Source organism: Megalops cyprinoides, chromosome 4 (assembly GCF_013368585.1).
Source record: "Megalops cyprinoides isolate fMegCyp1 chromosome 4, fMegCyp1.pri, whole genome shotgun sequence".
Lineage (NCBI taxonomy): Eukaryota > Metazoa > Chordata > Actinopteri > Elopiformes > Megalopidae > Megalops > Megalops cyprinoides.
Window position 1 is genome coordinate 46728885 of NC_050586.1, and position 16116 is coordinate 46745000.

General features: G+C 44.8%; 1 protein-coding gene across 1 annotated transcript in view; it reads left to right on the top strand.

The window, feature by feature from the left end:
* Positions 1-385: 385 nt before the first annotated feature.
* spef2 (sperm flagellar 2) overlaps positions 386-16116 on the top strand; it is a 33354-nt gene continuing 17623 nt past the window's right edge. The window contains exons 1-23 of the mRNA XM_036526888.1: positions 386-456; positions 545-647; positions 874-1126; positions 1293-1463; positions 2114-2254; positions 2625-2704; positions 3844-3991; positions 4168-4356; positions 4898-5085; positions 6247-6415; positions 6889-7108; positions 7234-7337; positions 8258-8343; positions 9015-9268; positions 10267-10405; positions 10993-11150; positions 11313-11507; positions 11659-11760; positions 12230-12366; positions 13726-13853; positions 14646-14784; positions 15194-15331; positions 15582-15739. Of these exons, the coding sequence (XP_036382781.1) occupies positions 399-456; positions 545-647; positions 874-1126; positions 1293-1463; positions 2114-2254; positions 2625-2704; positions 3844-3991; positions 4168-4356; positions 4898-5085; positions 6247-6415; positions 6889-7108; positions 7234-7337; positions 8258-8343; positions 9015-9268; positions 10267-10405; positions 10993-11150; positions 11313-11507; positions 11659-11760; positions 12230-12366; positions 13726-13853; positions 14646-14784; positions 15194-15331; positions 15582-15739 (3458 nt within the window). The 5' untranslated portion in view covers positions 386-398. The remainder of the gene's footprint in view (positions 457-544; positions 648-873; positions 1127-1292; positions 1464-2113; positions 2255-2624; positions 2705-3843; positions 3992-4167; positions 4357-4897; positions 5086-6246; positions 6416-6888; positions 7109-7233; positions 7338-8257; positions 8344-9014; positions 9269-10266; positions 10406-10992; positions 11151-11312; positions 11508-11658; positions 11761-12229; positions 12367-13725; positions 13854-14645; positions 14785-15193; positions 15332-15581; positions 15740-16116) is intronic.

Consider the following 16116-nt stretch of genomic DNA (forward strand, 5'->3'; position numbering starts at 1 on the left):
AACGAACCATGTAACGTAATACGCGCGCTACATAGCATAAAAATAAGTTTCGTGCGAAAAGGTTATAGTGCCACAAGTTATATACTGCCACAGATTTACACCCTTTTTCTTTACGAAAACACACCACCTACTAGCCTGCTGAGAAGCGCTCCCTCCGTAACGCCTGTGATTGGCGAAGGCAACGCGCTTTTCCTCCACTCATGCCGCAGCACAGCGATAAGGGTGCGCAATGGGGTAAGTTGACCAGTTGCTGTGGTAACAAGACGCCAATTGACCTCTGTTGCTGAACGCCACTGCAGTGCCGGTGTTGTTTTCGATTTATTTGCCTGCTAGCTAACGTTAGCTGAAGTACTTTTTAAAGTTACCCGAAATATATGAGGAAGAATATACAAAACGTAATGTCGGATATTCTGTGTCAGTGGATTAACTCGGAGCTTCGGTTATCAAAGCCCGTGGGTAAGCGCGTTTTCTCCCAAAAGTGAAATCATTAATTGGTTAGCTCATGTTGAATTCGAAATAAAGTTTGTTCTGTTATTCTGGACAGATCCGAGCTCATTTGCAAGAGATTTTTCCAGTGGGTATCTGATCGGCAAACTCCTTCAGAAGTATCAGCTTCAAGATGACTTCGACCAATTTTCCAAGAGCAGGTAATGCCAGCGTGCTCCCTGTTAACACATGCCTCAGGACTGAATAAACTTTGCCTTGTAGCGAAATACAATTATTCCTTTTTACACAACCATTTTTATCGTCAGTTTAGTTATGGTTGAACTCACTGTCTTTAGTTTTTGAAAAGAAAACACCAACAGTTTCATTTCGTTTTGAGTCAAAGTTGGGACCAGTGTTGGTTGAATATAGTGGTCGGTCCCCTTCTAGCACGGCGAATTCCAGACTGAACAACTTTACCCGCCTGGAGCCCACGTTACAGCTGCTGGGGGTTTCCTTTGACCTGGGCATGGCCCAGGCGGTGATGCAGGAAAGGCAGGGGGCGGCCACCCGGCTGCTCTACCAGCTGTACATCGTGCTTCAGAAGAAGAGGCGGCTGGGGCTGACGGGCACCGCCATGGAGACCCTGCAGCCCGCAGCCACCGCCCTCTTAAATCGCGTGGAGAACGACATCTTCACCGAAGTGAGCCGGTGGGGGTGGGGGTCGGGATGGGGGTATAAGGCCACAGCTTATACACAGCTTTTCATCTTTTACGCTTGCTTTCACGATTCCACCCGTCCGGCCCCTCGGAGACCGAAGCCGGGTCTTGGACATGGTACGATGTGACGCGTTCCTCCCGTCTTTGTAGCGCCTGAGGACCGTGGTCAAGCGGGAGGCAGACGTGAAGCTGCAGAAGATCTCTCACACGTTCGAACTGAGGGGGCAAGAGATGTACAGGAGGTCTGTCATGGTACAGAATGAGAGCGAACGGAAACGGCAGAGGATCCAGGAGAAAATGCGTCTTCAGGACATTGAGAAGGTAGCAATGCTGCTATAAATATGATTTAATACCGTTGATTGGTGTAGGGCGGAAAATGATAAGCAAATACTGAAGTTGAGTAATTTAATAACAGTAAGAAAACAAGTATTGCTGCCAGCTAGAGTCCAGCACATAGGATTTCAGAACAGCACCATACCTTTTAGGACCTTTTGCATGCAAGGAAAACATAACAGAAGCATCAATTTTGCTCAGAGGTCGTCAGGTTCGATATCCACCAGACATTTTCCCTGATCATAGATTAAATACAGAGTGAATACAAAGGTCATTTTAAACTGAATTTAGAGTCATCTTGATTACATTTAGAATTACAGAGAAAATACAAAGACACTTTTAGTGAAAGTAGTTGAAAGTAGTTGAAAGACAAATATCGGTAGTACTATCTCCCTTTTTCTTCTCTGTTATAATATACAGTGTAGACCTGCTGTAGCACCTTACTCTTTTACAGTGAAGGGTGCAATAGTTACAAGGGTTACTTGTGGTGATCATTGTTCACACCACACAATTCTCTCTCACGTGTACAGATTTATCCATGTTTACAGATACCACCAAGTGCACGGTTCCCTTTGTTCAAAAGGATAAAGAGGCATCATGTAATGACAGTGACAATAGTATCTCCCTGCTTGTCACAGCACCGCCTGGCCTGCAGGAAGCAGCTTGAGATCATGACCCGGATACAAAGTGCTATTGTCCAAATCCCCAAGCCCCCACCCAACCGCACTCTGAAGGCCCTAGAGCGCCAGCGGCTCTACCGGAAGCAGCAGGAAGCTCAGGTGGATTTGCGGCTGGACTACATTACCCAGAAGCACACATGATCCGGGTTTACAGTGTGTTAAATCTACTGTAAAGGGCTGAGCCACTATATACCAATATTGAAAAGAGTCAATCACAAACTCAAGGCATTGGAAGTCAACTTTAAGATAACATGGAGGGACTTAAAAAGCTTACACAGCATTTTTTTCCCTCAGGAAAGTTTTCTTAATTTCTTAAATTGATGTTGACTTTTTTAGCAGCCACTATGGCTTAATATTGGGATAATTTGAATTCAACAAGAAGTCAAAAAGGCAATTGCATATGCTCAGGAGGCTGCTCATGTAATGTGTTGTGGCTGGGTGTGTTTTCTGTGATTGTGTGTGATTGCAGGATGTTTACAGGGAGATTGCCCAGTTTGAGAAGAACAAGAAGAGGCTGTCACCTGCAGTCTGTGGCACTTTCTCTTACAGGTCAGAGACCTGACCTGCGGTCATATGACTGTGTTCTAAAGTATAAACTGCCTTATTTGTACACTTGAGTCTTGAGTTCTGTCCCTCTTTCCTTCACAACATCTTCTCTGTCTGTCTGTCATCAGGTAGTTGGTAGGTCATTGGTAGGCCAACATTCATATGCCTTGCGTAAATGTTAGCCTGATCCCTGTGGGTTATTTTGACATGTGTAGCTAGTGCAGGGTAGGGCTGAAAAAACCAGAACCAGAACAAAAGATTCTCGTGCTATTATCCAATATGTTACTGAAAATAAAATACAAAAACACAGAAACATGTTGAAACAAAATACACTCAGATTCTGCCACTCTCCCATAACTTATCTGTACATAGGTGTAGTTTTGTTTAAAACATGGATATTGATCATTTGTCCCAGGGTTGCGTGGATTGACTTTAACTTGCATGTTTTTGAAAGGATTACCACTATGTGTTTTTTTTTTAAAAAGTGCATCTCCATTGTCCTGCATGCAAACATAGAAAATGATGACAGATAATAAATGACAGACCTTTTTCTATATAGGATGAGTCAAGTGTACTTGAACGTATTTCTGTGCTGGTTCCCAAGTGATCTATCAATCTGAAATGAAAAGCATATGTCCTGGCACAAACCATAATTGTAAAATGGACAACTCCTAAATAATATGCTGATATTGATCAATTCATAAATAGTAACACTGAAATACCATGCAGATAATGGGTTTCTCCATACAACATCTGTATTCAATATTGAATAGTGGCTAAACCATCCATCATATTTTCAGTGAATGATCAGATATCTAAGCTACCTAAGATATCTGTTTCTCCCAGCTTTTACACATTTGGTGGAATTCAGTACTGTGTTTCAATTCCATTTGGATTTCAGCATGCTTTCCATATTTCCTTCCATTTAAGTGGAGAGAATGTTCATAAAAATAGTTTAATCTCTATTATGATATGGATGAAATATAAACTGTCACCTAAAACTGTCTGAAATTTTCTTGACTGCTTGCTGCTATATAATTACACTGCAGTATAAGAAAGGCTGAATTTAATTGGTCATAAATATAATTTATTTGGTCAGACTGCATGAATACTACCCTGCCACACACACTGTTTTCCCACAGTGCCTTGCAAGAGCTCTCTCATAGTGAGGCTCTCAGCAGCAAGCCAAGCAGGACCTTGGGGCCCAACAACGTAGCAGCCCTAGAGCAGAGAGCCAAGCGGCGGCGGCGATTCCTCGCGGATCAGCTGAAGGCCCACAAGGAGCAGCAGGTGACCAGCATGGTGCCCGACCTAAATCTCAGATGTACCTTTGGAGTAGAGCAGCATACCAACGTCCAAGCCAACACTGCAGAAACGCTCAGCGGCTGGATGGGTTGCACTCCTTTTCTGTGTGGAGGAGTGGCCACTCCACTAACTCTGCCCCCTTCTTTCCCCGTTCCCTGCAGGAGCGGATCCTGGAGGACCAGCTGGTGGAGCGCCTGACCCGGCAGACGCAGCAAGAGAAGCGCCTGGCGGTGCAGCTCATCCAGATTCAGCAGCAGAAGGAGGTGCTGCGGCAGAACCGCATCTTCTGCGAGAGGCAGTACCAGGAGCAGCAGCAGCGGGACTTTGAGGAGGCGCTGGACAGGGACGCGGTGAGACGGATCAAAGGGTCTGTGGCAGTTCTGCCAGTGTGTGTGTGTGTGTGTGTGTGTGTGTGTGTGTGTGTGTATATATATATATATATACATATATATATATATATATATATATATATATATATATATATATATATATATGGATATGTAAGTAAGTGATAAATAAATATAATGATAATATAATATGATTATTGGATTATTGTAGCACACTATTCAGTACCATACTGATTATTATAACACTGTGTGATAGATTGATACACTCAGATGTGATGTCATTTGGCCTTATTATATACACTTATATACTACACTATATTATATACATATACTATGCTAAGTTGCTCTGGATAAGAGCATTCTCCAAATGAATGAATGCAAATGTAGGTAACAATGTAAATGTAACAGTGTAAATGTATGCAGTACACGTTCATCTTTACCACATAGCTTTCACAATGCTGGTTAATAGGAGTGGTCACTAGGTGGCTGTGAAAATGAGAGGGTATGGCTGAACTGCTGTGCACCCCTGCTGTGGGTTTGCCAGGCACTAGCGCAGCAGGCTCAGCGGGAGCACGCGGAGGACATCCGCAAGCAGAACGAGCTGCACGACCGCATCGCGGCCAAGCGGGCCGAGGCGCGCTACCGAAAGCACTTCGACTTCTGCACAGGGGTTCTGGAGCAGATAGTGGACTTGGCCACCAAGGCAGGGGAGTACCGCCTCCTCACTGGCAAGTATGTACCTGATGGTGTGCTCCATGAGTACTTTAGGTGGAGGGAGTGCAGTGCTGGGTCTGTGTTTTATGGTAATGTGTAAGTATGTACCTGATGGTGTGCTCCATGAATACTTTAGGTGGAAGGAGTGCAGTGCTGGCTGTGTGTTTTATGATTATTTTAAAATGTATTGTTCTTCATTTCTATGGTCATTATCAGCATTTTTTATGTCTTTGGGTGTACTGACGTTTATTTTCATATCCCAGTCATGCAACCAGGTCACGATGGAACACAATAGCTCGACTGGTTATACTTACAGTAACATGCAAATAATAATGACTTTCGCAGTAATTACAAAGAACAGCTAGGGAAGGCATGACGTTTTCAGAAAGTGAAAATGTTAAATGTACTATGCACATTCCCTGGAAGGAAAAGTAAACACAAAGCGTCCATAAATCATTTCATATTGCAGAAGCACCAATCATTGTAGTTGCAAAAATTGCAACAATAATTTAGTTACATTGAAGGCTCTGGTAATGCCCTTAATGGGTGAATCAGTGAAGGATAGGAGCAAATCATTCTGCTGTCCCAGCTGTTCCTCAGTGATGTACAGTACAAGTGATTCTCACACAGCATCAGACATACAGCCTGTGCAAGTGCAAGCAGTCCCATGCAGAATGAGGCCTGCGGTTGCTGCTCTTCACCTCTGCTGTGGCACAGAATGCATTCACAGAATGTCACTGTCTTATGGAGTACACATTTTGACTAATTATATCTTTAATCAATTTTAATCAACACAAGATTTAGTTTTTTACAGCAGTAGTCCTGGACAGCTGTTCTTGAACCCACTTTTTAAACTCCTGGATGCCTGAACATTCCTGCACATCTTAGCAAAACACCTTTGACTGATACATGCTGATTTTAGAGTTATGTATGGAGTGGAGCATGACTAGTCGTGCCTACAGTAACATGCAAATACATAAAATATATATTTTTGAAGATGTTAATTGTATCTCTTTGAATTAAAATGATAAATTATCCAAGGCAAAAAGCTGTAAAAAATTCCTTGTCTTCCCTGTGTTCAGTTTAGTGGGGTTCTCATGTGAGGGATGTCAGAGTCGATGTTCGTTTCAGTGAGTGGACCTATAGAGGCTTAGTATATCTGCACCTGCGTCTCCGCAGTCTGATCCCAGGCAAATTGATGCGGGAGTGGAAGGAGCTGCTGTTCAGTGGGAAGCCCCTGTACGAGGGAGCAGCTGTGGAGCCAGTGCCTGCCGACCCAACCCCAGACCAGCTCATCGAGATGGAGAAGCTGGAGATCCTCAACAACCAGGACTATGATGAATACAGCGTGAGTATGCTGGGGGGACCAGGCTGGCAAGGTCGCCTTTAGTGTAGCAAGACAGGGCAATCGATGGGTATTCTCTCAAGGGGTACTGTAACCATTCCAGGAAGTTATCATATAGCGATACCCTCTGACATTGGCTCAGTGTTGAGTCAACATCGACCAAACAAAATTGACCATATGACTTTTTTCACATGAAATGTGTCTGGAGGGTTCTGCTCCTTTCCCACAATTAAAACCTTACACAAACACAAAGCACTAATACATCTGCACAGATATGAGAGGGTTAAAAGTTACACAACCCCACTGACTCGCATTATAAATAACATGGAACCACAACGAGACATGGAAGTGTTAGACTGGGAGGAACAGGATCGAAAGTTCAGTCTTTACAGTGATATTGGTTAAGGGGGCTGGGCGTGATTTATTTGTGACCGTGAGGCGAGTGGTCACGAGGGAGGTCTGTTTGTGTTTCGCAGAGAATGACGGGCGAGTGGGCGTGGCCGGAGGAAGGGCAGGCGAAGCAGCCACCCCCCAACAACAACATCCTGGGTCACGTGGTGCGTCGGCTGCGGGACATCACAAATCCACCTGCGTCTGACCCCCCTCTGCCCACCTTTGCTCGCTTCACCCTGAAGGCCTGTGTCCTGGGGAAGACCTTCTCTGGAAAGACCGCCTGCCTGGCCAAGATCGCCCGAGGTACATCTGTTACAATACCTCCTGCAGCTTTGTCCCAGGCTGGCAGCCTGTTAGCTTACATTGCATATTCTGTGTGCAAGGTGCATGGAGTTTGAGTCTTACTGTGTGTGCATCTCCTCTCCTAGCCCATGGCGTCTACATCCTGTCAACGGGTACCCTGATCCAGGAGGCTGTACACGCCTTCCAGATTGGGGAAGAGACCGCAGATGAGGCCGGGAAAGAGAACAAGGTTAGTAAACCGGGGTTTGCCTCTCTGAGGTGTTTCTGTAAGGTTCTGTGACTCTTCCTTGCATGATAATTTTGTGTCTGTGACAGTGTTAAAGAATCAATCAACTTTGAATGTCTGGATCAATGCATGAATCATTTCCTCTGTAAGACTCTAGAGAGTTGCAGCTCTACCACCAATGGCACTGACGGGGTGGAAAACAGCCTTGAGGAGGAGCCATCTGGATCACCTGAGGCAGGTCTGTGTTTTTGCTTGTGTATTCAGTGGCTAATGAGTAGTATAAAACAGAGGTTATTGCAGCTGGTGAAAAGAGGACACAGGCTGTCTCATCAGCAACATGTGTAGTGAAGACCAAGCATTTACCCAGTTTTGGTGGTGTCATTGTTGTAACACCCCATCCATTAGTTGAAACACAGCTCTCCAAAAAGAGAGAGACCCATTTCGGTAAATATTTTCTTATCTGGTATAGATTGACATTGGATTTTTGTTTTCCTTATCGACAATGTTCTTTTCTCTCTTTGATGGAAACTAGGTGATTATAATTCTCAGGCCTTGGTTTTAGTCAGGCATTTGTATCCATCATTAGAGGCAGCTAACCAATGTCCAAAATTAAGCAACACATGCAGTTTGTATGTGTGTGCTAGGACCCATCTCCCAAGATTCCCAGCAGCAACTGCCCAAGAAGAGAGATGTCAAATCAAAGGTAAGCATGATGAAAGAGCCAACCAATTGTCTGTGAAGACCTTGTTGTCTCTGCTTGTTTTACTTTCACAATTCAATTTACAAAACAGCTCGCTGTGCCAAATTTGAATATAAAAATCCTGTATATAGTACTATTACAGCCAGTATATGTGGGTACACACACACACACACACACACTGGTAATGACGGTATCCCTTCTTCAGCTGTCTGTGAGGACTCAGCATGGAGCTGCTGTGGAGAAGATTCTCAGGAAGGGCCAAGCCATTCCAGATGACCTGTTGGTGGACATCATTGTGGAGGCCATCAGGTGAACCAAACCGTTCCAGTGTTTCCTGCTGAGAATCAAATCCTGGACCCATTCATCCTACAGTGTCTCTGCATTTAGTTATAATTAGGCTTGACAGAAGTGTTTTTGAAGAATCTCAATAGGTAAAAGGCATGTCTGTTGCAGAGCTGTAATTTTGCCTATTCTGAATGTTTACTGCAGGTAGAAGTGTAAGGTTTTGTTTTTTAATAAATGGACATTTTCCTTATATTGAGATTGTAGCAATCTCCTGATAAAATCGTAACAGTTAAAAAAGTGAGTTAGTTTATTCTTTTATTTGTAATGTTGCAGAAATACTGGGAATGCTAAATGCATGCTGAAGTCCATATACTACTTATATATTTGGAGTTGGAGTTTGAGATTATTTGTGTGTATATGATATACATTTCCATTATATCAATTTAGATGAAGATTAAGTTTTTTCATTTGTTGCTTTGTGTTTTATTCCATTTTATGTAGATTGAGTGCTTTACAACATTTTACTCACTTCAAATGAGAGAAACTGAATCTCACCATGTCTAGCTATAGATGGTAATCAGCGTCAGGGCTTTACCAAAACCCAGAAACCTAACCATAAATATGGGCAGAATAGTCTCCGCACTAAAATCTAAAGTACAGAGAACATGCTCTTCCATGGCTCCATCCCCCTGCAGACAGGTTCCTGCGGAGTCCGGCTGGATTCTGGATGGGTTCCCTGTGAACCTCACACAGGCCAAGCTGCTGGAGAAGGCCCTGAGTGGGGCTGACCCGGACAAAACTGACAGACAGAGGGACCGGAGGAAGTCCAGCCTGGCCCTGGATGTGAACGCCCCGAAAGAGCCGCCACCTCCTGCGCCTGCTTTGGACCTGGCTCTGCTGCTGGATGTGTCCGACAGCCTGGTGCTGGACCGCGCCGCTAAGCAGGCCCGTGCGTTTCATCTATGACCATCTCCAGAGACCAGCCCTGCTTTCATGTTACACATTTACATGTGTTACTCATGTTCCTCGCATTACATATTGCTGTGACCGTATTTTAGTGGAGCTGTGCCGCTGTTGGACCAAGCTCAAGGGTTTTCAATGCTATCACGCTTGCCAGTCTAATGCTTAACTCTCAGTCCCAAGTCCAACATTGAATTGTGTCAGCAAAATAAGAGTCAACGCTATGGACTATGAAACTCAGCCCATTCCTAGTTCTTACATTCATGACATTATGCAGTGCAAACAAAAAAATCTACTGCTGTAGAGTTGTTGGACTAATCCACACCATGATCTTCCCAGTAAGCATAAATGAAAGCAGCATTTTCTTGAGGATTTTACGTATTGGAAAAAACTACTATGCTAACAGCACAAGACACCTACAATATCAACACAATTGTCATTTTAAAACAATACCTTTGCACCCTTGATTTTAAGGTGCCTTACATATGTGACTGTCAGACTTTTTATGAGTGTGTTTGGCAATTGTTTACAGTTTCATCAGCTGGTTACTTGTTGGGTGTGTTTTGCATTTGTTTGCAGTTTCATGAGCTGGTTACTTGTTGGGTGTATTTGGCATTTGTTTACAGTTTCATCAGCTGGTTACTTGTGGTGGGTCCATATTAAGTTTCAGCCTTCTGCGATGTTTGGTTCAGGGTAATATCTTGTTCATGCAAAAACAAGTTGGCAGCTACCGTACATTGACAGTGTTGTGTGGGAAAAGCAGTCATAACCTCAGGTCCTGCATGACAAGCTTGCCGAGTTCACTGAGTCCATTAATATAACCGTAAGAGAACAAGAGGTTTCCCAGTTTTAAAGCCAGGGAAAAACTTGGAAGATTCACCGTAAAGAAGTGAATTATGAGTCACTTCTCATGTTTCAGTTTTGTTCTGAGACGGTTAACTGTCACATGATGCTGTGAGCAGTGGTGTAACTGTCATGTCTTTGCAGTTGAGGAGGAGAGCTTTGGGCAGGTGAAGGAGGATACCTGCCCACCTGATGGGGAGGAGCCTCCTATAGGACAGGGTGCCCAAGACCAATCCCTCCCACCTCGGGACAAGAGCCTGGAGAAAAGACAGATTCAGCACAGGTTGAGATGGGGGCTATGGGGTGATGAGGGGGTTAAGGGCTTTGTGTCCACGTGTCTGCCTGTCACCCCACCTAAGTGTATTTACACAGGCTGTGTCAGCCCACTTCTCTCTGCAAAAGAGTGTGAGTAAGGCTGAAGGGATAGAGACGTGTGTGACAATAAATCCACCTGTGTAATCAAGTAAAGTGAGACCCTTTGATTTCAGCAAAGATAATTAAACAACACTTTTCGATGCCATTTTAATTGATTTCTCATCTTTTGACCCTTATTGGTATACAGTGTAGGGTAACTAACTTCTCTCTTCTTACATTACATTTGCTTACCAGCTGCTGTAATCCAGAGAGGCTTACATAGCTTTAACTTTACATGTTATTAAATTTATACAGCTGGATATTTACTGAGCCAGGTCAAGTTAAGCACTTCACCTACAACAGCAGTGGACATACAGGAGTCAAACTGGCAACCTCTGGGTTAGGAGGACTGCTCATTAGCACTATGCCACACTGACATCATGGCAGCAGTGTGTCAGGAGTTTGGCAGGGATGCCCGGCACTGACACCCCTGTACGTTTGTTGCGCTCGCCACAGGATCATGGCCTTCCATGACACCTGGCCCAAGCTGGAGAAGTGGTTCTCTGGGAGGCAGAACATCCTGGTGAGGGTGAACGCAGAGGCGGAGGACGATGTGCTCTTCAACAGGGTGGAGGCAGTCCTGCAGCAGGTCATGGTGCAGCGGGCGGAGAAAGGTGGGGTACATGGCCACATGGCCTCTCCTTTCAATTTTCTGCTTTAATACGTCCTACACTGGGTTTGTGTGTGACGGTGTCAAAGTAGTGTGCTCACTTAGTTGTATCTGTATGAGTTGCGCACCTAAGCATCTTTTTTGCTACCATCTCTTTTGCTTTCAGGTGAGGACGTTGTGAATGACAGAGAGAAGCCTGCATGCTCCACGCCTCCTGCACCAGCCGCCCTATCACGTGCCCCGGTTCTGGTTCCGGTCCCGGTCGCTCCCCCTGCCCCCACGGAATCGAAGCCCACCATTACTCTGGAGGGGCCCGCCCCAAAGTGCTCGAGGTCCAAGTCCAACTCCCGCTCCCCCAAAGGTGTCAACACCATGCTGTTGCTCTCATCTCATATTTCATTTTTATGTTCTATGCTGGTTGTTTGCATCCCTTGATGCGTGCAAAAAAGACTGTACACCAAATCCAAATAGATTAGGATCAAAGTAGTAATGTCTGTTTTTGTGGTCTCCAGGGTCACGGAGTCGTACAGCCTCAGCCAAGGAAGGCAAGGGGAAAACGCCAGAAACACCAGAGGGAAAGGAATCCCAGCGCAGACGGTCCAAGTCTGGCTCTGGTAGGGCGTTAAGAGCAAGCCAGAATAGATTAAAAAATGAAAATGAAATTTTACCAGACCAAAGCCACAAGTTCTTGCACCTGATGCAGCCAAACTAAAGCTGCAGTCCCAGCAAGAATTGCTTGTCAGACCTGCCTGTCAACACTAGTTTTTATGTCTTTATGCTGCAAGGAGGTTAAAAAAACACATGATTCACATTCCTGCATGTTACACAAGAGTTTTCCAGAAATCACAATGTGAAGGAGTCTTTTAAGGTCAGGGTAACCTTGGAAATTAACGAACAGGCAGAGTAAGATGCCGAGAAGGAGCATAAACATGCATGGGAGTGTCAGAATTCCCATGAGTTTTTCCCCTGGCCTTTTAGTGTATGAATCACAGCAAATATATAGGTCTCTTGTCATTTGCCATTAAATTTTGGCAGGGGATGGGAAAGGTACTTGGTGTGAGCTGTGTGTCACGTGATTTACAGGAGGCGGCCACGCTCGTTCTGGGAGAGCGTCTATGTCATCGTCCTCCGAGGACCCCCGGGTGGAGGAATCTGCCCCGTCGGAGGGCCTCCTCCCCGCCCCTGCAAATTGGGTGTACGTGGATGAGCCGCTGCCCAAGGTACTTTCCACCTCACTGAGGGGCCTCAGTGCTTGGAATCCTGGGCCCAGAGCTTAGTGTTTTTGTCTCTCCCACTGATCCACATTACTGCAGCTCATGAGTTGTTCTGAGGTCACTGTGAGACTCAAGGGATATGTGCTAGCTAATGCAGTAATAATTTCTCTTCCTGCATTTCACATTTGTTTCAGCTGGCTTTATTACATCCTGTTCCTGGTAATAATGAAATGTTCGATGTGATGTGCAACATAAATCCTTAGACAGAGAGATAATGAGAGCACATCGGCTGGAAGCCAGAGGAAGGGCCTCCCAAAAACACCTGTAAACTCAAGATGCACACGCTATAGTAACTGATGGGCTGATGGGTGGTGTAAATGCTACTAAATCTCCCTTGCCATTTGGACAAGGGGGTAATTATGCACACAGCTACTGGTGTACCTGCTTAGCCATTCAGACAAGCAGGCAGCATTAAGTGCGTACTCGGCCCCGACTCTCTGGTTAGTGTAACTACACATGACAGCCAACAGCTACATCTGCAGCTACTGTCTGACTGATCATTTTTATGAAGAGGTAGCATCAGGCTGTTGGCATGTGGAAGATAGTTTCTGAGCTGTCTTGAACATGAGAAGGCAATTCAGAAGCAAACTGAGAATTCCCTCACCCAAACCTGCAGAAGAGGGCTGGTGGAGGAGCATGCATCCTGTGCCTTCAGCAGGTTGACAGGGAGGAGGAGAGCAGGGCAGTTACAGCCAGGGGGCCAGACAGAGGGACAGAGGCAGGGCAGCCATCCACCACCTGCGCTGCCAGGGGACAGGGGAGCGGAGGAGGCAGAGATGGGTCTGAAACAGGAGAGTGGTGCAGCTGACCACTAGGTAGCCAGGAGAGAGGGGACAAGACCCCAGCTGCAACATGCAGGACGCCAGGGTCAGAATCAGAAAAGAAGGTAAAGGAGAGCATGCAGAGAAACCAGGCTGGGACAATGGCAGCATGGATACCACAGATGCATGGATACCACAAATATATATATGAGAGAGACAGAGAGAGAGAGATAAATATATAAAGAGAGACAGACGTAAGGGTCCAGGTGGTTGCTCTCCTCTACTGCAGATGCCCAACAATATAGAATGTCTAGTCCACAGCATCTGCCGATTAGTGCCAAAGCACAGACTCATCCTCAGGTCAAAATCTCCATATTAAGTATACACTAGTCAGTATACACCGTAGTTTGCCACTAGGTGGTACTGTGTCTGAATTGTATTCATTGCAACCTTTGGGCATCACGGCAGAATCTCTTTAATGTTTTCATACACAAGTGTGGCTCACACTTCATACTGATGCACCTGGTTGTCTGTGTGCGTTCAGGAGATCCCAGAATACCTTGCTCCTTACTGGGAGAATGTGTGCAGCTCCTATGTCGCCAACATCAAGACCGTGATGCAGAACCTCCGCACTGAGCGCAACCTGATCATTAGTCACCTGTACAACATCAGGTAAGAAACACCTGCATTACCATTCACCACATCAGGGGAAAGAAAAACTTTATTATAAGAGCTCTGTATATTTAAAATCCCTTGGTGGTCATATAGAGGTAAGTATAATGGAAGTTCACTCATGTAATTAAATTAACTGTCAAAGGTTTTCTATGTAATGAGTATTGTGTAACAGCATATACTTACATAATACATACTCCTAAAATAGGTAATGACAGAGGTACACAGCAAGACCAAGGTAAAAGAAAGCATTACCTGGTCCTGTTCGGCGGTTGAAATACCTTGGCCCCTTCAAGACTGTGCTTGTTCTACTGCTTATACAGTGACAGCTGACTTTGCAAGGAGAAACTATGTAATACAGAATGATTTTGTTTGATTTTATTGTAGGTTACGATCACTAATTCCTGTACTGTAATGCTTGTTTAAACAATAAAAGTAATAAAACAGTAATAATCTGTAAATTTAAGATTGATTTTGATTGTTGAAAATGCTGAAAACTGATAAATACCTCTGCTATGCAATTCCGTCTGCATAATATTCCAACATCTTTATCATCATCCATCACTGGAACAACTCCCACTGGACTCATCCCAATTACTACATCATCAATGTCTACTGACAGTAACTGATAGTAACTATTAGGCATAATGACTCTTATCCCTGAGTTTCAAAAGCATGAAAGTGTTTAAAGTCAGCGAAGTGACCAGGGTGCTGATTGTGCTCCCTTGTAACTGGGCGTAATAAGGAGCACAAGCAGGCAGGAATGACGCTGTGCCTCTCTGGTGCTCCCAGGGAGGACTTCAAGCAGTACCTGAAGCGACCCGACCACAAGCAGGAGTTTGTGTCTCAGTGGCAGCAGGATTACAACGCGGTCCCAGAGGACATTCGGGATGACGTGGAAACCAAGGCAGAGCTGCACCAGCGCTTGGACGTGAGGGAACACGCTAATATACTTCACACACACGCAGGCGAACACACACACACACACACCTCTCACACATACATACCTCTCTCACACACAGACACACACACACACACACACACACACACACACACACACATCTCTCACACATACACACACACCTCTCACACATACACACACACACACATACCTCTCACACATACACACACACACACACAGACACACTGTGAAAAAGCTGGCCTACACTTCTCACAAAAAAGCATGAACAGAAAGAGCAAATATTCAAAAAACAATCTTTTTTTGAATATTTGTTAAGACTAAAATATTACTCTTGATGTGCCAACTTAACATGGTTTCAGCAGGGTATGTTTTGGTCTCTTTTTTGGTTTTTCTCTCTTCCTCCCCCTCAACACTGCAGGACCTGCGGGAGCGCCTCTGGGACATCTGCGACAGGCGGAGGGAAGAGGCGGAGCAGGAGCGCACCGGGGTCGTGGGGGACGGCTGGCTGCAAGACCACACCGCTGTGCTCGTCAATCACTTCTCTTCGCTCATGCAGGTAAAGCACACTCACATACAGCATCAAACTCTCACATGCACACGTCAGCACTACGCTACTAAATGCTCTGCCAATATTCCAGTTTTGGTTCCTGCAAACTGCCACATGTACACAGACATACAGGTGTGCAATGTGTGTATCTGTGTGGAATAACCTCATATGTTTTCTTGTTAAACTGTCATGATACACTGTATCAAATTATTTGTCTATGACATTATCAGTTTGTTCACCTGTCCCATGTGTTTCGCAGGTGGAGGTGGACAGGTTCCAAGACTCGCTGTATGTGCTTCGGGATTACTATAAAGGCATGTCTGGAAAAGGGCTTCCGAAGGCTAGAACAGAGTTTGTTCGAATCCCCCTGGTGGATGTCACAGAGGAGGAGGGAAACCAGCCAGACAAGATCAAGAGGCAAGAAGAGGGCCGCTGGTTAAAATCACATCCCTGGTTGTTCTGTCAGAACTACATTAAAGAGTATATGATGGCCATTTCTTTAATCTGAAGCTTCCTCCATGCTGTTTCTAAAATGAATGGTCATTATGGTGTCAATTAAATGTTTAATCTGGGTCAAGTTCTCAAAATCTTTCCATGGAAGTTTCCACATAACAAATTCCTGTCAAGTTCCTAATATACATCTGTTTAAGAACAGTGCAGTCAAGCACTGACCATATTTAAAAAGAGCATACAATATGAAAAAGTGTCTGACCCTTAGATTGTCATTTGTAATTGGATCAAAATAATGAAGTGTGCTTACACGCTTGAAGTGTGCTTAAAGGCGGCTACTTACA